Here is a 24088-nt window from a genome sequence, read left to right on the forward strand (position 1 = left end):
CCATTTCTGTTCAAAGTGGGATTCTCTTTTCTCACAAAAAACATAAAATAGCTTCCCATACCCCTCTTTCAAACCATCCCTGCTGAAAATCTGCACCTCCCTGTCTTCAAATGAGTGGTTTGTGACTTTAAGATGAAGACGGATTCAACATCTTCTCCGTTCCTCTCTTTTCACGGTAACCTCAGAAAATGTTGCCATTATTCAACTCTAAAATTGTCGGACGGATCGAGTGGAGCGGAGAAAAGAGACAGATGCCGTCCCAGAGAGCTGAAGAAAGGGGGTGAGTCAGAGTTAGATACTGTAATGCGGGCCAGCAGCAGCAGCGGAGGGGTCAAGCGCTTCTGGTGCCGGAGATCCGCAGCTAAAACAATTACATAACACACGAAGGCCTAGCAAGTGCGCTTTATTCTGCCAATAAAACGCTGCGGGGAGCAAGTAAACTCAGCTAACTTAACGTAACTCCGGTTCTATGAGTCCTGGATTTTTGGTTCAGTGTTTGTAGATTTCTACTTTGGGTATTTCTTCCAACAACATTGATCAAATACCATTCAAAACCCATGAAAATGATCAAACATTATGGTAGATAAGGTTTCAAAGGTAGTCATCTGGACAATGTTTTAGAACTAAAGGTTATCGTACCTTTCTGAGCCGTAGAATCCCCTCTTGGGTTTGTCCATCCGTTACGATCTCGAATACGCCCAGTTCGTCTCCCTCTATGATGTTGTAGATCGACTTTGCGTTCTCTCCGATGTCTCTGTCATTGGCCCTCACTTTGCCACCCGTCTTCCCCAACGGGAGGTCCTCCGGAATCACAAACTCATACAAACCTGCGAAAAAAACAAATCACTCTTACTTTCTACTGTCATTATTAGTCGAGAATTGCACTTGTAAATAGCGTGTTTGATGACTGAAATAACATGTATCTCTGTAAATGAGAACAAATCGAGTTTCATTTATTGTGTGATTTTGTATTCTTCAATCAATGTTCAGAGCAATTGTAATTCTCTTGTTGAGTACTATATATTTAATTTAAATAATAATATATTGTACCTTAACTTTAACTTCCCACTGTGAGTAAGTATACAGGGGAAAAGAGTATGTTGACAGCTTGTGTGGTGGAAGAAGTAGTGCATTTTTGGTAAAAAGTAAAAGTACAGATACAAGAACAAAGGTTTCTCATTGTTTCTTTTCTCTATATTGCGTTTTTTTCAAGCCCTGGACAAGAACTTAGAACCTTTACTCAGGATGTCACCTTGAATGTGCAAAAATCATATCAAAAGTACTTTTTTTAATTTTCAGTTATTTTATAAAATGTAATAGAGTAGAAAGTATGGATACTGCTTTCAAATGTATTATCAAATGTAGTCTTAAATATTCACTCTATAATGTACTTTTGTACTTTCCAACACTGTTGACAGTATTGAATGAAAATGTTTTTGTAATTGTTGCACCGTTTCTTCAGCTATTATTTAGTTTTTCTCATTTTTGTGTCCTACCCTATAAAAATACCCAATTTTGTATGTAATTTAATGTTTAGTCTTTCCAATTACATCACCTTCAAATTATAACTCTCATGTTAAGTCTACCTAGTTACAGTTCCTCTTACTTGAGTAATAGTTTCGCCAATACTTTTTCTACTCTTACTTTTACTATTTTCTTGCACCACAGTTTACTTGAGCATTCATTTTGAAGTAGCGGTTCTCTTACTTCAGCACAATCCGTGGCTCGTAAGTACCGGTGCAAGTGTTGCCTTTATGTTTTCTATTCTTCAATACCTTTTCTGACACTTCTCTTACTTTTGGAGAACTTGGGCGGGTTGTCGTTGATGTCCGTGAGCATGACGGTGACGGTGGTCGTCCCGGAGAGGCCGCCCATGTGTCCCCCCATATCCTTCGCCTGGATCACCACTAGGTACTCCTCTCTCATCTCGCGGTCCATCTCGTGGAGGGCAATCTTTATGGTCGCTGGGGGGAGGAAACAGTTCATAACACATTAATGAAATTATAAACATGACTGATAGACTCTGCATAGGCGTTTAACGGCTCACATGCAAATACGAGGCTGTACTCTGTAACCTTCACGGCCACCTTCCTCCTGCTGGTTTTATTTTAGCTTGTGGTTGCAACAATGCCTGGTAAAGAATGACCTGCAGATTTATGTACAGAATACATTGTACATTATACTATGCTCATGTGAGTGTCAAGGATTTCTGGGGGGGGTTTCTGCATAAGAAATATGTAATTCAAACCATTTTGTATCTGATCCTTTTTATTTGTAGTGTATTAATTTCGGGTTTTGAGTCCTTGACCGTTTTGTGTCCTTTGTCCTTGTCCTTTGTCCTTGTGTCCACTTCTCAGACTTTGCATGCAAAAGTCAGAGAAGCCAATGGAGCGACGTGGCTTCCATTTTTCTTACACATGACCTGGAGCAGCCATGACAGAAAAGGACGCTTAAACCGCAAACTTCAACCGACGAGTGGTAAAAGTTCTTTATTAATTCATTTCAAATTGAGAGTTTTATGGATAGATTTCTCTCTCGTATTGTAAGTGTAATAAAAAACTCCGCACAGAGCAAAAAATAAAAAAACATCTCCCACCGCTTTCAATCCAAAAAACCCATATGCCAGGACTGTAGGTATCCTCAACTTTGCCAACCGTAAAAATTCAGCTGTTTTTGTTTTCCGATGCGCTGCTCCGTCGGTCCCCGAAAGTCATTTGTATTCTGATTGAGTGCGAATTATGCTGTCTGTCTTGTATAATCTTGAATATTGTATGCAGAATGGACTTTATTGACTCTGCCATGGCTCTGCATATCAAAAAGGCTCAGCAGCAGCATATAGGGATAATCCACTCAGGAAACAGAAGCCCGCAGGATCATCAAATGAATATAAAACCGCTCATAAAAGGCAGGCTTTGGCATGACACCCTGCCTTGGTCCTGAGCCGTGGTAGACAATGAGAATATGCGGGCTGTGATGAAAAGCATCGGAGGGGTGAGCGGGCGGAGGGAGGGGGTCTGTCTCGCTCTCTGCTTTGCTTATTCCGAGAACATATTTCCCTCAGAGATGTAGCACAATTTCAGGGTCACTGTGGCGTTTCAATGTCACGGCCTGAACCGGCGATGCGCGCTAATAGAGAATACAACAAAAAAACAAAAACAAGAAGGAATGATCTCATAGCTTAGCCCCGCTATTATCGAGATGGCAGGTGGATTGTGAACCGTGCTGTTGGAGCTTTTAATAGTCTTGACGTGCTGGGTCTAATTAGCTGTTCTTGTCTTCTGTATAAGCTAAACACATTTGGTTTTGCGTGTAATAATTTAGTGACATCCAATTTTTACCCACACATGTAATAAATAATGAATTGCTATTGCCAATCAAACTTCCTTAACTGTTTTATGTTGTTCATGATCATGGTCAATTCAGTTTCTTGGTTTAATATCTCTAAAATCCCTAGCAATTTATTTGATGTAGTTTTATATAGTTTATTTACTGTATTCAAACAAATACAATAAAACAGAAACACGCCTGTAACAGCTGCTTCTTGGCCAGGTCATGCTCTCTATGGACTATGAGAAATAAATGTTAAATTAAGCAACAATAAAAGGTAACTTGTAAAATATGAATAGACCTACAGCATCTCTACATTATGCACTTAAAGCACAGACGATTCGGGAACGTTCACCCATTCATACACAAATATATCCTGATACTAAAGGTGGCGTATGTGTCTTAACAAAGACACTCTGGAGGTCGAACTGCCAACCTTTGGGTCAGAGGCGAATCCTCAACCTAAAGCGCCACTGCTGCCCAAACGTAGCACCAAAAATTCTGGCACGATCCAATGGACATACTTGATAATGGTGTTTGTGTGCGTAACTCTATACACACCTTTCATTACCCACACAAATGCATACAAATGAGCGGCGTAAACAAACTCCAGTCACCCTGCACAACACTGATCTGTGCTGATCATCGTTAATTATTCAAATGAATTCCTAATCACTGAAAACACTCATTTCCATAGATATTCTTCCGCTCAACCTTTGTTTTTTTCCCCCACCAACCATTAACCAAGTGATGAATTGGGGCGTGCTGTTTATTTATTTATCCAGCGCTGTCTCATTTCTCGCGTTGTACGTGTCAACCGCACACTAATAGTTGTTTCCTCCTAACCTTTTATTTTTCATTAACATTCATTAAAACATCTGGCTCACTTGAACGGGCCATCTGCATGTTGACGAAGCCACTATGCTAATCCTGAAATTGTTCCCTCTCTTTTTTTTTTGTTTAGCCACGATGCTAGCCATGTGCACCTAGGACCGCGGCGTAGCTAGCGCACCGCCTAATTATGCACATAATTTTGTGGCTGCTGCCGCTTGTTTATTGTGCGCTGCTTTCCAAATTGTGCGCGAGTCGATTTCCATCTCATTTCTTATTAATGTCGTTTCACCATTATTTAATCATATTGCTTACAGACACATGTTAAAAGGCGAGCCGCGAAAGCAATTAAAGATCCAATCTGGAGCGCGTTTGCAGATAACTTTATGCATGGCGACACCGCGACGGAGTTGGCCTCAACCAAAAAGAATTGACGACTGGCTTTTATTACTCCTTTGGATTTATAATTAAGGTATGTGACGGTACACGGCGGCAGATGACTAGTGGCCCATTTAGCGTTTTACCGCGCCCAATCAGCTGGCAGATGCAAGGAGACGTACATGAATGGTACCGTCTAAGGGCTGGGATAATGAACTTCCTGCTGCCTTTTGTGTTGCCGTGGGCCGTATCGCTCATCATCAGTTGACCTTGAGAAACCAGGACGCACAGAACAGAGCGGGAGCTTTGTTTGTCTTGATGCAACGCACAGATAAAAAAAACACCTTGTTCGCTTTCATGAGTTCTCTAAAAATACCATAGAGTCATGTTTTTCTACAACAGAGGTCGGAGAAATTAAAATACTGTGTTGCGGTGGAAATATTGAACTCAACCCTTAGCATAATTATGGTGAAATTTCACAATTTAACCCCAAGGTGTAAGATTGTAGGATTTTACTCAAATGAAATGGTTTATTTTTATGATTTTTGTTATATTATTGCACAAAACTAGCTTGAAAAACATCCCCCTCCACAGACCTGACTTTACATTTGCCTGGTGGATGAGGTTGCTTGTCTCCATGGATGTAAACTCAACCTATAGATGCAATTTGAATTAGCGCCAACAGATATGGCCAAACAAACTCTGGACGATATTCCACCCGGGCTATTATACCTCGTTTTAAATCCAGCAAGAACACAACGTTTTTATCCAATTTACAGACAGAGTAATGGCCCCAGTATTGAGCTCAGTGGCAGTATTTTTCCAGTGCAGTAGTTCGGTTGTGTGTCTGAGCCATGGTAATGCGGCTCCAGAGTGATGCTCCTGTTTGTGTTCTGACCATTCGTGGCTCCGAATGAGGCAGCCCTGGATGGAAATACTCTGAACTCAGCCGCAAACTCGAGGATAAAAGTTGACTTCAGCACAGATCACGCCAGTAACAACACAGAACTTTTTCTCATCAAAGTGTCAGTGTGGAGAAAAGATTCTTGTCAGCTTGTGCACACACTTTGCTGCTGCCGTCTACAACACGTTGGTCATATTCACTGCGGATGGTCGTAACATTAATTTAAATGTTACTTGTGAAGAGCAGTGATCTGAGGTAGCTTGTCTGAGCTGTGAGGGTTGTTGTTCGTTTTAACGCTCTATTTGTTTGGTTCACTTTAGATTGTGCTTGGCTCGTCGAATGCTACCACAGCTCATTAGCTACTGTAAAGAGATTATGACAGTACTCATGTTTACTGGACCCACGTAGACATGTAAATACATTGTGAAAAGAGGTGTTTATGGTCGGAATTTATGCATATCATTTACAGTGACTCACACACATTAATTAGGCTCACCGCAACTTTAGCCTCGTTATTTCATTTCAGTAGTAGAAGCCAATCAAAAATAATGTACCTATATCCACTTACCATTGTACCATTTCTCTTAATCGGGATATGGTACAATGGTAGGAATTGTACTGGCAGGGATAATTGGAGCTAGAAGTAGTAGTAGTAGTAGTAGTAGTAGAACCAACATTGGTATTGAACATTGTATCTATTATTCAGCTTCATAATCATGTGCATTACTGTTATACTCATGTGCAATACAGTTATACGCATGTGCAATACTGTTATACTCTTGTGCAATACTGTTATACTCATGTGCAATACTGTTATACTCATGTGCAATACTGTTGTATGCATGTGCATTACTGTTATACTCATGTGCAATACTGTTATACTCATGTGCAATACAGTTGTACGCATGTGCAATACTGTTATACACATGTGCATTACTGTTATACTCATGTGCAATACAGTTATACACATGTGCAATACTGTTATACACATGTGCAATACTGTTATACTCATATGCAATACTGTTATACTCATGTGCAATACTGTTATACTCATGTGCAATACAGTTATACGCATGTGCAATACTGTTATACACATGTGCAATACTGTTATACGCATGTGCAATACTGTTATACGCATGTGCAATACTGTTATACTCATGTGCAATACTGTTATACTCATGTGCAATACTGTTATACGCATGTGCAATTCTGTGACATAATGCCAATCATCCCTGGTGCAATATGTTCTGTCCATATAACAGCTGTAAATGAGACTGTTATTTGTATTTGTATTAAGAGTATAAGAGATTTTTCTACAAGTTATCTATATTTTTTATTATTTACTTTTCTGTACCTAATCTGTGTTGGAAAGGTCATCTTATCTTATCTTATCTTATTCCACTGAGATAATGTTTTTCTTCCACTTGTTGAATCCAACTACTACAATATACTGAAGTCGCAATACTTAGTCATACTTCCCCCACAGCGGAGCCATTGTGCGAAACTCGTCCTCGTCTCCTCAGCGCCATCGGTTGTGTGGGTTGCGCTGTGTTTTGTTTTTTTTACACATTCACGCGACGCAGCCATATCATTTTTACTCTTTAATTAAAACCCCGCGCTCGTCACATTTCCTTCAGTAATACAGACTTTAGCCCGAGCGCACAGTTTGGGTTTGTAAACAGCAGCGTGCACATGTAGCAGGAGCAGGCCCGGGAGCCACGGTGATGAAGCGAATCGTGCAGCGATAATCTCCATCCATTTTTTGGCAAACAGAAGGACCCGGCCTCCCGCGGTCCCGTTACAGCATTATGGAACTATATTGTCGCAGATTCACATTTAATGAGCGCTTTACTGATGTGTCTGCGAGACGTGTGGCAGAGAAAATTATCATGATATATATATGCAAATGTGTGTCTTTCAACGCTGGGACTCGAATTGTGGAACATATTGCAGACTGTATACAAAGCTTTGAGTGGAAAAAGAGGAAATGAGTAACTATTTTTAACTATTCAGTACTGTTTATTGCTCGCAATTAGAGGAAGTCTTTAAAACTAACCAATAAGCAATGAAAGGAATGCAAAATGACTGTTACTAGTTTGCATTTGTCTGCTAGAGTAGTGTAAATCTATATGGGATGACAAGGAAAAAACCCTTAAAAATGTCTTCATTCCTGTATTTATTTCTAAATTAGCTAAACCCAATGGCTAATTGACCTGTTGTACTTGTTTGCAGGTATTAAAATGCTATGACGCTACAAAGCCTTGAAATGATATAAGTGTATTTGCATGATGCTGCAGCTCACCTGTAATAATAAGGCATATTGCACGACTACATTGAATAAAAACGCATATATCATACACCTAGCTGAAATGTACACTGTATAGCATAAGCATAGCATGTGTGGAGCTTGTTGGGTTAGGGGCTAGGATTGCTACAAAGAAAGAACAATAAGAAGAAGAAAAAACATATGGAGATCTGATAAAACCTTATTTAGCATGAACAAAGCCAAAATCCATTATAATTGTTAAGTATGATTCAGAGCAATTACTTCATTAAGGAGTTAGGGTGAGTTAGAAGTGAACTGAACCTGAATATTTTTTCATAAACCATTTGTTCATTCTGGATGAAGTCTTTATTCATGCTGAATCCCTCATCCATGCCTTCATCTCCTCCCGCCTTGACTACTGCAACTCCCTCCTCACTGGCATCTCCTCCAATTCCCTCCACAGACTCCAAATGGTCCAAAACTCCGCTGCCCGCCTCCTCACCCACACCCGGTCCCGTGATCACATCACTCCCGTTCTCCGCTCTCTCCACTGGTTCCCCATCAAGCAGCGCATAAACTTTAAAATACTCCTCCTCACCTTCAAAGCTCTTCACCACCTTGCCCCCCCCTACCTGTTTGACCTCCTCATCCCCCACCGCCTCACCCGAGCTCTCCGATCCTCCTCCTCTCTCACCCTGACTGCACCAACATCCCGACTCAAAAGTTTTGGCGACAGAGCATTCTCCCGAACAGCACCCCGACTCTGGAACTCCCTCCCCCAACCTGTCCGCCACTCTCCCTCACTCACAACATTCAAATCCCGCCTAAAAACATACCTCTTCACCCAAGCCTATGACCTCCCCTACCCCTAGCCTCCTCTACCCCATTGCCTACTCTTCTACCCCCTGTTACATCCCCATCTTTTTCTCTCTACTTCTTCTGTCTTGTTCATTTTATCTGTATATTAATGTGTTCTGTACGTGTTGTCCCCCCTGTCTGTAAATACCCCCCCCTTTTTTATTATGTTCAGCGTCTTTGGGTCACTGAAAAGCGCTATATAAATAAAAGTTATTATTATTATTATTATTATCAAGACTAATACAAGTGTAGTTATTATAAAGGGTTACCATAGCTCTTATGCACTGACATTACTGTTGTGCCGTGCTGCCCAGTGGTCGAGTGGTCATGGCACACAAAAAGAAATAGAGACGTTGTTTCACTCAAATTTTGTTCGGCAAAACAGAAAATGAAAGATGTTTTCCCCGTTGTTGTTCCGACTGTGTAGAACTCATCTGGCAGTTGGAGATTTTGGACACTTCGACTCGACTCACATTTATGAATTTCCTCGATAAACAGACTCGGGAACATCCTCTTTAAGGAGAAAAAGGTAATCACTTCAACTGTGTATGATCATAAAGTCTGTATCTGTGATAAAAGTGAGCGAAGCTGCTCCGACATTAAACTGTTCTTACTGTTTATCTGCTTTTCTACATCTGAGGGTTGTTTTTTTTTAGATGTCGGATACAAACTAAATATTGAGCAGAGTTGTACTATTGTGTATTATTTTATGTATATGTTTTTTTTTATATATATTATTAGACTATAGCTGCTGTAGCTCTTTCACATTTTACTTGTGTTTTGATCAAATTTTTCACACACAAATTCAGATACAAACTAAATACTAAGCAGAGTTGTACACTTTTATTTTCTTATTATTCATATGTTTTTATATCATTAGACAGTAGCTACTCTTTCACATTTTACTTGCGTTTTGAGCTCATTTCTCACCATTGACTCTCATTCATGTTTGCCACTCGCAGCTAACATACAGAAAGCACCTTTACTCCTCTTTCTCCTGCCGCTCGTCGACTTTGACTCCTCTACGGCCCATTGTGATGTAAATGACCTCGGCCCGGGTCAAATGAGTGATCAGCGATGCCCCAGTACTTAACCTCTGACGACTTTGTGCTCATTTATCAGGTCTGAGCAGGTAATGGACTCGGACAGCCTTTGAACAGCGAGGGGTCCCGCTCTGAACTTGCCCCGTCTGGTTCCGCCAGAAAAAGGGACTATTCCCCCACTAATCCTTAGATACAATCACCGTCACCGCTCTAAAAGTCATTACGTCTCCTTCTGTTCTTTTACAGCCGGAGTGCTCATTTATTACATTTAGTCATACATTATGTCCTCCATTGACGAGAAGCAGACAATGGATTCGCACAATGTATTAATAGCTTTCATTAAATTTGATAAAACGCCGCGTCGATCTCGGTTGGATCTTGCACGGGCTTTGTGAGGTAAACAATGAGCGGTGAGCGTGTTCGCCGCGGCCACTAATAAGTGTCTGCAGAGGTCCATTTTCACTGACTTATTCTGTTTTTAGAAACGCAGAGGGAACACTCAAACTCTGCATTACTGTATTTGAATGCTTTTAGTGACGCGGTGTCAAGTACACTCGACAGCCAAGCCATTGAAGTTCGGAGAAGGACAAAAAAAAAGGCACTTGTGTCGGTGTCGGTGCTCGGGGCTTGGATGATGACGTTACAGTGGAGATACGTAGAGATAAGAGTTGTGTTTACCGGAGTTGGGGTCCACGGAGAAGTAGGGCTGGCCCTCCAGGATGCTGTAGACGAGTTTGGCGCTGTTGCCGTAGCCCGAGTCGTCGGCGTCCGTGGCCGTCACCTGGGTTACCGGAGTCCCTGCGGCAAAATATACATATTAGAGTTATTCGCTCAAAATGTTGTCATGAAAATGGGATCCGGAGCAACTCTTTCAAACAGCAAGCTTACATTTTTTTGGAAGCAACGGTTGGGAAATTGTGATTGTGTGGATGCAGTGTCAATGTTGTAACACCAGAGAAAGCCTTTCTTTGTGCAATGTATTCAAACGTATGTATTATTCTTTCATGTATACTGTACTTCATTGATGTCAGTCTTTTATGATTGTTATGATGATTCTTATTAGAATTATCCATTTGTATTATTATTCTGGAAACACTGTCTTCAATCAAAATGGATGATGCAACATTTTTAATTCAACTTTTTATTTTAGATGTAGTTGGGTTTATACACATTCTTACACACACGCTGATATTTACCCCACATTGGTTGTAATTATTGTCAAATTTTTTGAGGATTTTTTTAAAATAAAATGACAGAAACAGCTAAATCAACACTTTTCTATCTGCACATGATCCCTAACATCAGATTTTGGGGATTGTGTGTCATTTAAATCATCTTAAACATAAAACAAATCTGATAATAATCTGACTATGCATGGAAACATAGCCATTGAGTCAACAGAAAATATTTTATAATTTAAAAAGGACAGAATATAGAATATTCAACTTATTAATTCTGGCATAACCCCAACTTTCTTGCTCAAATGCGTAACTAGGCCAGTCACAGATTTGTTGTAGCCTTTAAAACTCCAATAAATGATTTTCTAAATCTACACTGCTTTTGAAAAACACAAACTGAAACAAAGCCAAAAGCCTTTCGTAAAAAAGAAAATGTACACACGATAAATACTGAGACCCAAACATAATGTTCCCTCTATGATTTATTGAAGTCTATATAGTAATTATCGCGACAGGCTCATGCTTAACTACTGTGCATTGCCTTTGTAAAGGAAACGGAGCTAATAGTGTGCTAAGCTCTTCCATTAGAGTGCTCACATAATATTTAGAACCTCTTAACAGTGCAGTTCCTCCTTCTAATGTCCCAAACAACTTATTTAGTTAGCACTCTTTGGCGATTGACAAAGCCCAACCTGGAGTTTCTCATTTTATTGACCACTGTGGTTGGTCGGCGCTGCCCGTGCTGCTTTACATCAACAAATTAAACCATGAAAAAAGGACGTGGTCACACTGATAATGCAGTTTCACAGCAGGTAAACTAATGTGACAGAGAGAGGTCTGTTGAATGTCCAGGGACCATTCAAAGGACCCCTGGGTTAATTATGTTGATGTCAATTTTGGATAGTTCTGAGTAAGTGGCAGAATTATGGCAGCACAACTGATGAAAAGTGTTTTGTCGCTTTTTTTTTTTAGCAATTTTTTGTCTGTTTTGCTCAAATTAACGTTCTACGGCAAAATGTAATGTGAAAGCAGTTTCTCCATTGTTGCTCCGACTGTGCAGAGCTTAGCTAGCTTGTTTGCTGCTGGCAGTTGGAGATTTACGACATTTCTACTCGCTCCACAACAGTTACGGCTCATTTGTACTGTACCAGCGTTTCTGGCGCATCACCATCATTTGCCGCAAGATATAGGAAGTGTTAAAAGTGAATGTTTACACCACTGCCTCGTGTCTCCGGTTCGTCTGCAGCAAAGTTTAATTTTTGAGGGATTCTGCAGCGGTTTGAATGAAGTTGAACAAGCTTTATATATAACCAGACAAAAGACGTGATTAAGGTCGCTTTACTGTACAGAACCTTTCATTTCCTTGTTTCTGGCAGACTAAAGATAGTGTCGGACATCAACATCGGGCCAAATATCAGACCAAACATTTTTTTAGCAGCACGATTTCAGTTTTGCATTTCTCTTGACCTTTATTCCGTAAACTAAACCCATGGGAGGTTTTCTAAATCCAGCATCTGACGGTACAAAGTTGGTATAAATGAGGGGTCAATTTCATCAACACACGGAATGAGAAATGTAATTTAATGTAATCACAAAGTCTGTATCAGTGATAAACATGAACGTTCCTGTTGCTGTTGTTTAACTGGTGTTCTACAACTGCCTATTTGTTTGTTTTTTGACGGTGCTATACTTGATATTTTACCATTAATATTATTCAATTCCTAGTCAATTTCCATGACTACATATAAAAATCTGTATCTTGTCTCGAAAGCTGGTTAGTCTACATCACATATACCGTACTTTTCGGACTTTAAGCCCGCTACTTTTTTCCAACTCTTTGAACCCTGCGGCCCATACAAAGGTGCGGTTAATTTATAGATTTTTACTGGCTAACGGCCACCAGAGGGCACTGTAGCAAGAAGCGCAAGCATGTCATTGGACAGTGGTCAATGTTCAGGCGGCACGTCATGTTCTCTGTATCTTAAGCTTCAAAATACAACTTTGAATGCGATAATGACGAGGAAACACAGTTGAAAACACGGGTTAAAATCTCAGTAAAGTTGATTTAACATATCAAACTACAACAATAGAGTGTCATAATGCTGTGACGTCATGTGAACCTAAACCTTTTGAGTGTTGAACGTTTTTCCTCAGTATCGAAATCCACTTTGAAACGTTATCCCGCGACACAATCTGCAACAATTCCATCCTTAAAGCTGACACAAAACGTCTACAATCACACATTTAAACGGCTCTGTATTTTAATTCCCAGTGACCTCGCTCTTCATCGGTGTGAGGGAGACGAGCGCAGAGGAGAGAAGAGGGGGGAGAGCGCGGACATGCTGACAGAGAGCAACACGCCGGCACCGCACTACAGATGGTATGGTAATTGTTTCCGTGAAAGATGTTTAGAGGTGTTCCGACAACAAAGGGAGATGTCCCTCGCCGCAGACACTACGGGTCCTGCCATAGGCCAAAAACAGTTTGGCCGCTGCACGTCACACATCAAACGCCTTGTAAAAAAAAAAAAAAAAACACTGTGCCGAGAATACGTTTTGGTGACGCAAAGACAGGGAGCAAACGGGAGCTATAAAAATGCAATGCCAGATGTGAGTGAGACAAAGTTTATGCATCTGTATTCAGCGTATGGGAGACGCTGACCAAAGTGCTGATATATCTAACAAAAGATTTATATTCAGAGCAATACATTCGGAATACAAAATATAAGGGTTCCGAGGGATGGCGGCGGGAGGCGTCGGAGAAAATATCGACGCACTAATATACTCTCCCGCACAAGTTTCATCAAATATACGGCTACAGTTACTATGTTTATCAGCGGAATATTTTAAATTCGCAGCCATAAAGTGGGAGAAGTCTAATTTCCGACAAAGACAGTGGAGGAGTCGTTTTATTTAACTGTGGAAAGGGTTGAATGAGTTTTAGCTGACATTGGAGAACAGCTTCATTGATGTGTTTTGGTGATTCTTCAAATTGTCGCAGCGACACAGTAGAGTTACTAATATAAAAGTATCGATCAGGACTGTCAATCACATCATTGTAAGAGTAGTTTTTTATGTGAAACAATCCCACAACAAGGACCACCTCAACGTAAGATTAATAGTTAGTTTAGTTTATAGTAATATTTAAGTAGGACAAAAGAAATAGCCTACAAAAAGTCACCAAATGCGATGTGTAGATGGCATTGTAATAATCATAATAATAAGATATTTGATATGTAAAAACAGTCAGTGTCGCTGTCATTTCAGCATATATATTATTCGTCTTTAAAATCATGATTGATGACTTCTCTACTGTCAAAATGAACCTCTAAAGAAAGTATAGACCTACTGAATACTTTTGTGACACCTCTGTTTAAAAAAGCAGATTCTCCTGGTGAGACAAACCGTGCTCACATATCACTCCGAACACAAGGTAATTCATTGTTTTATCGATCAGAAAAAAATTAAATCACAATTTTAACCGTGATTAATTGCACAGCCCTATCCGCTTGTGCATCGTCTCACTACAGCACATTCATTGTCCCGCTCGCCTGCAGGATGCGGTTCACACCCATGTTTGTAACAATTTGTCCCTGTAATCTAAGCCTCTCGTTAGGTTGTCATCCGCACACACAACATGTCGATGCGTGATAAATAGTCGCCGGTCGGCCGCCGCGGAAACACAGCGAAAGGCCACGCGCAGTTCCAAAGTGGAGTGGCGCGTTCGCAGTTTGCAACCCAATTATTGCACAGCGAGAGTCTCTCAAGTGGTCGGCGGGGGAAAGAGGTGTTCCAGTAATCTTACGACGACCTGCGCGCTCGGGTTACCTTGTAAATTTCACACCGCCCTCCGCTCTATTTGTGTGCTACTCGTGCTTCATACTGTAGATCACACCCAATCAATATTTCCCTCTTCTGCTCCTGTATTTCAGCCGGCGGTGAAGACCTTATAAAATCAACAACAGAGGAGTCGTAACGTTAAACTGGATGACGGCGGCTAAGCACGTCCTAAACAAGAGCTCACGTTACACGCCGCCATTAAATATGAAATTAACTGCACCACTATGCTTCGATAGCCATTAGAGGGAAGCACGGTCGCTGGAGCGTATCATGTGTCGTGAAGTGAAGGCGTAACGTCAAGAGCGGCGTCCTCGGTTTGTGGTGTGTAAAAAAAAGAGTGAAGTTGGTCTAGAAATTAAAAAATAAACATCTATGGCTATCCTTATTTTTATTTTTTTGCTTTGAAATAAAGGTTTTAGTCAATTATTTATAAAGTATTTGTTACCTGTTCAAAAGCACTTAGAATATTACTATTATTTGTAGAAGGCTTGTGATACTGAACCTTGTAAAACATGTTTTTTAAAAACATGAAACTGTTCTTTTCTATCGTTTCTTTTGTTTTTATATGTTTCAATTAAAAAAGAATAAATACACAACTGAAAAACAGAACATAACCAGACAGTGAAAATAAAAATAAACATCAACTAAACATCCAAAGAAACAAAATCATGGTTTACTTAAAATAAAGGTTCTACTTGTTCAAAAATCTTTCAAATATTCAAAAGATGAATGCTAAAAAAATGCTCTTATAAGTGCTCATAAACAAATAATATATGCTTATTAATGCATTATAAATAGTTTGCTCAGAAACCTTAATCCAAAACATTGCTTTTTAATAGATGTTTTTTTAAGTAGATGGTGCATAATCGAAATTCCAGTAAAATTGCAAAAATTGAAAGCTGAAATTGATGCTGTATAAAAGTGTGAGGAAAGCTCTGTTGAATTTCTTGAACAATCTATAAACAGGCCTTGACAAAGTGGAATGAAATAACAAAGATTACTGTGTTATCACAGGTTTTGTATTAGCTGGAATATTCCTCTGTTTCAGTCTCCCACTGCATAAAAAGATGTCATAATTTGGAATAAAAATAGCCTCTAAACCATTAAAATGTTCACTTTAACCTCATTAAAAACATTTCTCTGTAGTTTTAAAAAGCTGTGACTTAATTGTTGAAAATGTGTGTGTAATGACAGATTAATATGACAAAGTTTCAGTATTACAAACTTTCTTATTACAAAACAACTATAATCTATAACACAACCTATACACGTGCATGACATTTCCCAATATCTTTCATTGTACCTCCTTATATTTAAAAATCACAACTGAGCCGTCAGAATACAACATTTGTAACTAATTTCCTGTTTCGTCGTCATGCGCAATAACACACCTCGGTACACTCATGCGGAGAAGTAAATTATATCCTGTGTGCCATAGGTGTTTGCCAATCGTCAAATGAGTAAAATGGAAGACAGACAGCTGAGGAAATTGCACCTCATACAAGGCTCTTATCTATTTTAAAGTTAAATTACGACTCATACAGCGAGGAGAGTGCGCGCGCCTAATTATGAAATGACTGTTGACTGTCTGCAAACAGGCTTTTTTTATAGATCCTGTTGCACGCAGTGGTGGAGCTGGGAAAAGGAGTAAAATCTTCATAAAAACAGTAGAAGCGTTGTAGCGTGAAATAGCCAGCTTATTCTTTACTTCCCACCGGGGTAAAATTCTCCTCAATGCCCCACAATAATAAACAGACGGAGGGGGAGAAAAAGTGGACGGATTATGAACGGCAGAGTTTTGGCCCTGTTTCAAATCAATGCAGATGAGATGTTTTTTTCCTCTGTAAATGCACTAAAATGTCCATATACTGTAGAGTAACAGCTGTAGGCAAAAGAATGGAATACACACACACGCAAATACTGTAAAACTGATATTGTTCCAAGCCTGTAGCGTTGTGGCAATTACAATAATAGCTATACCTATAAACGTCCAGGAATATTGACAAGATTGAAATAAAAGCTGTTGGAAGAAGGTCCACGATGAGATATATTTGTGGCTGGCAGTGATTTGCGCAGACATTTTCAGTTTGTGTTATTGTGATGAATCTGTTTGATGGAAAATTACGGCATATTGAATGTTGTGTTGTGTGTAATGTGTTTTCCAACTTTTCTGTGGTGAAATATATTCATATAATAGAGACAATATGCAAAGTAATGTGAGGTTTGTTAGTGTTACAAATACAGTGGTGCAAATGAACAGGTCAAACTAAACTTTTGACCAGAAAAAATGTCCGCCATGCACTGATAATAGCCCTATCGTGATCTACTTTTGGGTTCTGGGCCACCCGTTGAGAACCACTGGTGTATGCTTTGTGTTTATTAAATTATTTTCCTGACATTTTATTTAACCATGCTCTATGTGAGTTTTCTGGTGGAGGGTCTGCCACTTGCTCGTCTCCAAGAAGTGTTTGGTTTCGAACGTTCTACAGTATTAAAAAGATCGCTCTCCATGGAGACGTAGATGCTCTATCTCTGCCCGCGTTGCTTGAACTCAATCAATTGGCAGACACTACTTAAAGTTATGTATAAAAATGAATCACCAACTGGTTTACACACTCAAATGACTTTTAACAATGCTTTGGCTTCAGCTAATTGTGCTCGATGGGTTGGAACTGTCCCAAACCCTCTGGATTATTCATAACTTGAGTTTTCTCTGGGCTAATGCTACTGCTAATGGCTATAGGAAAAAAATGACAGGGCTGGCTCCAAAGTCCCTCCAATCTTACCAGAGCTTAGTACAGTTGCTATGTGACCAATAACATCGGCATCGAACGCTGGGTCTATTAATTTATGTGCCAACACACCAGCCCAAGGTACAGGTCAGATCTGTGGAAAGGTGACTCCACTCGCTGTGAAAAAACATGTTTTTTTAACATATAGTATTTTGGGCTATATAAAACACCAGGATTTAAATGAAGTATTTTCTGGACTATAAGTCACACCTTTTTTCATAGTTTTGCCCGGGGTGCGACGCGACTTATACTTATATTTATACTTATACACAACTTATATGTGATAGTATTTGTTATTTTTAGACTTGCAACCGCATTTCATACTCCAGTGCAACTTGTATATGTTTTTTTCTTCTCTATTATGCATTTTTTGGCTGGTGCGATTTATACTCTGGTGTGACTTATAGTCCGGAAAATACGGTAATGTCATATCGTGTACATTCCAGGTAAAACAACAGGGGACAGACCCTCTGAAATGTTGCACGGTGCATCTTAAATGCTGAATACCTTAAATACTCACCTATAACTTATTACCAAACTAGTTAAGACAGCCTAGTTGCGCTTTCATCTTGCACTAGATTTTAAGAGACCCGTATGCGCTGCAATCCCGTCCTCTCGATGCCGTAGACGTTCCCGAAGGCCAAGCCACCGACTCCACCAAAGATGTCAACGTCAACAAAAATTATACAAGTGAAAAAAAACGTGCACTGCGAGCGAATGGATCTCTTCGGTGAACACTCTCCTTTGCTCCTGCAGTGGTCCGGCAGCGACACGCTAAAGAATGTGTAAAAATACAGCGTGCGTTTAATTGCCGTTTTCCCACACTGGGCCTAAGAGCATTAATCACTTCCCCACGTCTGCACAATTTAATACCACACCAATCACTTCAACGCAAATCATTTCTAGAGCCTCGCATTAGTGCATATATTACACATTTAGATCAGCTTTTACAACTCATCCTTGTAAGGGCGTTTCAATCAGGAATGAGCGTACTAGTAATGAGCTACATTTACTTAGTTACAGTTATTTTTACACAAATACTTAGTACTTCTAAATTGTAGAGCGGTTTTATACCACCGTGCATTTGCTTGATTGAAGTAGAACCTTTCAGATAGTGCTTTCTTTTTCTTTTTGTAGCGTTTTTTTTGGTTTTTCTTTGTCTTAATATGATGAGCAGATGTAGATGACTCAATATTGTTACTTAATTGTATTTGTGTACATCTCTACCGCACGAAAAAAAAGCATGCGGATGTCTTTTTTTGTCATTATGTACGTTTTTATTGCATTAAAAACATCTGTCATCACTGTGAGTGGGCTCGCATCTCCTCAAATCTGACTCATACTCGGCCTCAACCTGTTTGTTTCCATGGAAATGTTCTTACTTCGGCTACAATATTCCACAGTATGGTACAAAACGTGTCCAGCTCCACGGACAAGGTTCCAAAGTATTGCTTTATATTGTATTACCTTTTATTTTCAGCAGGTGACTTTCTTACACGAGTAATTATAACGCCTTGTATTTAGAAACAGCACATTTTAAGATACTCAAATCCTTTACAGTTTTGTACATTACAGTCTCTTTCACTTTCCATACTTTCCAGAACAAACAACAACATGCACTAACTAATTGAACTCGGCGACCTTAATTTGGTTGGTGAGCGTTCTAACCACTAAGCCACAGCCTTCGCACTTACCTCGTTAGGTACCGTATTTTCCGAACTATAAGGCGCACTGGATTATAAGGCGCACTGTCAATGAATGGTCTTTTTTTGATATTTTTTCATATATAAGGCCTGGACTTTAAGGCACATCAAGCTAAACAAAACATGTACCACACAAAATCGCTTCAAGGTCAGTAAACACAACCAAAATGTATCCATATATAAGGCACACTTGATTATAAGGCGCACTGTCAATGAATGGTCTTTTTTCAATCATTTTTCATCATATATAAGTCGTTTTTTGAGAAAATTAAAGGCTTTTAGGCGTGCCTTACAGTGCAGAAAATACAGTACTCCTGTCACTCCATTAGCTCGAGTAACATTAATTGAAAGTACAAGTCTTATTTGAGCTTCCCCACACACAGAGAAATAAACACATGCGGATCTAGCTTTCCCTTGAATCAGCCAACAGGAATAATAGGATCCACACTTCCTATTTGCTCTGTACACCGGCTCGCTGATAGCAAATCTATGGGGATCTTTGTTGAAGCGGGGAAGGGGCTAAATTGGGGGACGCGGCCCGATGCGATGCACAATGGCTGGAGAAGGACACTGCAGCTTAAGTCGCGGCTACATTATCCGGCTTCATCTGCATGGCCTGCTTATTTCCTTTAAAAGCATTGTGCACGTAATCAAATAGTGGCAGGTCGGGAGGGCACACATTTATGCGAAGCGAGAAGGGAGGTGGAAATGAGGTTGAAAATTAAACGCAACGCCAGTCGGTGGTTTTTGTATGCGCACGCCGAGTCGTCGCCGTCAGATTGGTTCGAAGCGGTCCCCGGTGGAAACAACAAAATCACACGCGCCAAATGAAAATATTACCGAGCAAACAATGGACGAAATGGAATATTTGATCTAATCTGATGAGGGGATCAAAAGAGTACAAATTCAATAGAGCTGCGTCGCTTTTGGGGCGAAATAATGTACTTTTTTGAGGACGGTGCAGAAAAGTTAACATCTCTGAGGTCTGAAAAAAGAAGTATTATATATAAAAACATGAAGAGAGAGAGAAGATTAAATAGGAGAATAACAATTGTGAATTTATAGTGGCTAAATAACCAGTTAATTTTAGTTAGTTAATTTTAAATAAATGTAGTGCTACTGGACAAAGTGAACACAGAATCTGAACTAAAAACAATAAGCTCTCAAAAATCTCTTTAGAATGTCTTGTATCATTCATTCCTTCCCCAGTCGCATTGAAAATGAAGCTAATCTCAAGCCGACTGACCAAACTGTGGCTAACGGTCCCACCACCAATCTACATGTGTTTTTATTGTATTTATTTTAAGGACAGAGCATGTTTATGAGCAGACATGCCACAAGATGAATGTAAACACGCTGGATTGCAGACGCAGGCTAATTTACATCCACTGTCCCAAGGGGCGTGGTCACAAAAGGGCCAGTAAAAGAACAGATAGTTTTAATATATACAAAATACATACATTATACAGTCTACATCACTGCATCATCCACATGTGTTTAACAGCTCAGAGAAAACATGCAAAGTTTAAATCTAAACTAAATCAACAATACATCAATATTAAATAAATGTTGCCAACAAATAAGCGATAAATCCACAAGTCGCACTTTGGCTATTTTAACCACAACATACATGGAGTTGTATTTAGCGTGTCGGGGAAAGTTAACTTTTGTTTATTTCTCCATAGTAATTCCCTGTGCTGTCAGTAGCTGGAGCGCTACCACAAATCCTGAAGAGGGATCGCCTCACCGACATGAAGCAAGTTATCCTTAGTATTTAGTAAACATTGTGCATTATTTTAAGTTGTAAAACATGAGATCCTAAGGCAGATGTGCTCGAGAGCATGTTGAAAGGCCAAGAACATAACAATGTGTCCTTTAAGAGATAATGTTTTAAAATAATGAACAAGGATTGACTCAATACAAATCAGAAATGAACTGATTTCCCATGACTTTGAATCAGAACACTATTATTAAAATGGATTTGCTCATTGTTCATTAAAGGAAACTTATTCCAAAGCATTTCATATTTTGACAATAATCAGTATGGTTCTGTATGTATGGATTGTTGGCGAGAGATTTTAAGCAAACAAACAAACTGTTGTAATTAATAAGCATTTAATATTGTAATGCATTAATATACCTTTCATTGTTATTGCAGACTGGACACACACACACACACACACACACTCCAAATTCTTGCTCTGTCTGCTTGTGTCTGTTTCTACTTCCCCCAACTCCAACCAACTTTCTCTGTCTGGGTCAAGGGTCGCACCTCACGACCATAGTAGGAAGTGGAAGGTACAGCCTGGTACGCCTGGTGCCAGAGAAGATCCACCTTGTTATGAATAATCATATTGTTTGTCCTGTGTGTGAGAGGCCCCCAGATGAGGAGCAGACCGGTCTGGGGGAACTTGAGGGACAGGCATGTTTTAATCTGTTAGTTTTGTAATTGTATTTTAACGACCATATCTTGTCTTGTTATTCTCAGTATATTAGAACCTAACAAAACAAACAAACACACTGCTTACATTAAGAAGTGGACTGTATCCTGTTTTCACTTTCCAGACCATATGCTCAGCAGGGTCTCGGCATCAAAAGACAGAAGATGACCGCTCAAACTACTAATCGCTGAAGGACACCTCACGGAGTTTCTACTTTCGGAAGGACTTGTACTTTTCGTTATCCTTCAGCCCAACAGGCGTGGCGATGGGCTAACGTCCCGGCTCAGTTCGGCTCGGGTCGGCACACGAGCGTGAAGGCTGGAAGACTGGCAGCGCTCATACCGTATGCGGGCGCTGAGCCATGCAGGAGGGCAATGTGGGGTGCGTGCGCAGAGCTGTGTGCGGCAGAGGTGCGAGGGGCTAACAGTGGCCCGCTGCGTGTCCTACCCGGCTAAAACAATAGACTTTATGTCTGACTGGCTTTGCACTGCAGGGGGGCCAAAGGCAGGAGAACGAGGACAAGCGGAGAGCCCGGCGCACAGGCAAAACTGGGCGAGTACAAATGGGCAGCGGAGTCAGCGGTTGTATTATTGCCACCTTATGGTTTCGCCAAGCAGATATAGGAGATGACAATGCGCCTGAAAAGAATACAAATGTGTAAAATATTGGTGATTAAAATACACAAACGGATTCTGAAATGCATATTGAAAGCACGTTTTATTTATGCATCCATTTACTCAGGTTCTATTTCTCATTGACAACAACAATGACACTGTGTTGGAAAGCAGTATGATGACAAATGTACAGTGCATTGTTTGCTACTTTAAAATGAACGATTACTTTTTAACGTGTCTTTTATTACAGCTTGTCATAAACGTGGCAGTCAAGTTAAAATAAAAGGAGTTTAGAGTCTGCAAAAGTGTGAAACGTGGAATTCTGTGTACAATTCCCCCTTTGTCAAAGAGACAGTCCATACACATTATGTTGTAAATGGCGATGGACTTAAATGAAAGTCAAATATAATTGATAAGTAAACACGCGCTTATGTTTTATTCACCCTTTATTCTCTTACTTTCCCACTTTGGCACAGTGCAGACTGCAGACTTGGGCTAGACTTTAATCGACGGTACTCTGTAAGTAAGTGACTATTAACAGCAATCTACTTACACAGATCCAATAAACCCAAATGAAAACGTAATGAATGCATGCCATAACCACACTCCGCGCAGCGAGACTCCCTCCTGCCCCTGCACCCGGTTTCTTTTCTAGGTCAGAGCTCCGGTGTGTGCCGATGCCTTTCACTCCAAAATGGCTGGTCTGCCGAGCTGAACTGTCCCCCGATAGTGGCTCTGCGGTGACAGCAAAGTGATTATGTATTGATCTCGATCACATAGACACCAGTGTAGCTCTGTGTGCCTTCTGTGGGCTGAGAGGACAATAGCTCATGATCAGACCAGCAGACTGACAGCCCATCTCTCCGGGCTGTTGCCACCAGCACTATTTTTGGACAGTAACACCTATTTGATGGGAATACTGCACGTGCACAGGTATAGGGGGAATAATACAGGAATAAAGGGGCGATTAGCTGCATGTTGTCAAATATTAGAGGGCTCTTGAACACGGAGACACCGCTGTACTGATTTGAGTGGAACAAGCATCTCATCGGAGCCTTTTATATGTCTGTAGTCTCAGCGGAGGAGATGACACACTTGGAACAAAGCCGCGGCAATAGCAATAGCTGGTTTTCCCGCTCTATAGCTGCAGATGGATATAGGGGCTTGGGAAATGCTCGATCGCTACATCTGAAATTGTTGCCAAGACCAACAGCTTGCGAGGATAACCGGCGAGTGAGGTCATTTTCTATTTTTTGGTTCTTTTAATAAACCAAAGATGCCAGTCAAATCTGGGGCAACAATATGATTGGAGAGCACACATTGGCAAAACACAATCTATCATTGGTATGGTTTTTGAAGTTATTTCGACTCCCACTCAGAAGCCATTTTTAATCTGATGGAGTTTAACTGTTGGCCTTGTTGTGGCCTTGTTCTAACCCCATTGCGATCTGCCTGACTCCTTTCATTTTTAAGTACCTGATTAGCATTTTGATTGGTTTGATCTCTCATTTGACTAAGGTTTGAGGGTACTGTTGTAAATAGAAGGTGGGTTGTACATTTTTGTTCAAAGGGGGATAGCTTCCTTTGCCCCTCTTTCAAACCATTTGAAGTTTTTTTGGCTTTAAGATGAAGGTGGACAATTTTAAACCCAAATTCTAGACTTGAACGCAAACCAATCAAAGGGTGATCTTGCAACCATATTGTAATAAATATGGACTGGACTGATTTAAGTAAGATTCAAGTATGCTGAAAATGAACGAGAACACATACCTCACAAGTACCACCGGATCTAAACCAGGTCTCAAACTAGACTAGGCCTAAAAACTATCTAACCAAGCTGTAACCCAAAGGAGGACAACATCAAGCTACAGAGAAGCCCTCGTCCCACCAAAGTTTGAGAACCAGCATCTGTGT

The 24088-nt window shown here is 40.2% G+C and overlaps 1 protein-coding gene across 2 annotated transcripts in view; it reads right to left on the reverse strand.

Moving 5' to 3' along the window:
* Nucleotides 1-24088, reverse strand: part of cdh8 (cadherin 8) — a 163338-nt gene that overhangs the window by 38424 nt on the left and 100826 nt on the right. For both annotated transcript variants that reach the window (XM_072464741.1, XM_072464740.1), the window contains exons 4-6: nt 10286-10405; nt 1797-1964; nt 640-827 (exon numbers count right to left, since the gene is read on the reverse strand). In XM_072464741.1, coding sequence (XP_072320842.1) covers nt 640-827; nt 1797-1964; nt 10286-10405 — 476 coding nt within the window. The remainder of the gene's footprint in view (nt 1-639; nt 828-1796; nt 1965-10285; nt 10406-24088) is intronic.

The sequence above is a fragment of the Eucyclogobius newberryi genome, unplaced genomic scaffold (assembly GCF_026437365.1).
Source record: "Eucyclogobius newberryi isolate DKJ021-1_F unplaced genomic scaffold, fEucNew1.0.hap1 SCAF_5, whole genome shotgun sequence".
In the NCBI taxonomy this organism is placed as follows: domain Eukaryota; kingdom Metazoa; phylum Chordata; class Actinopteri; order Gobiiformes; family Gobiidae; genus Eucyclogobius; species Eucyclogobius newberryi.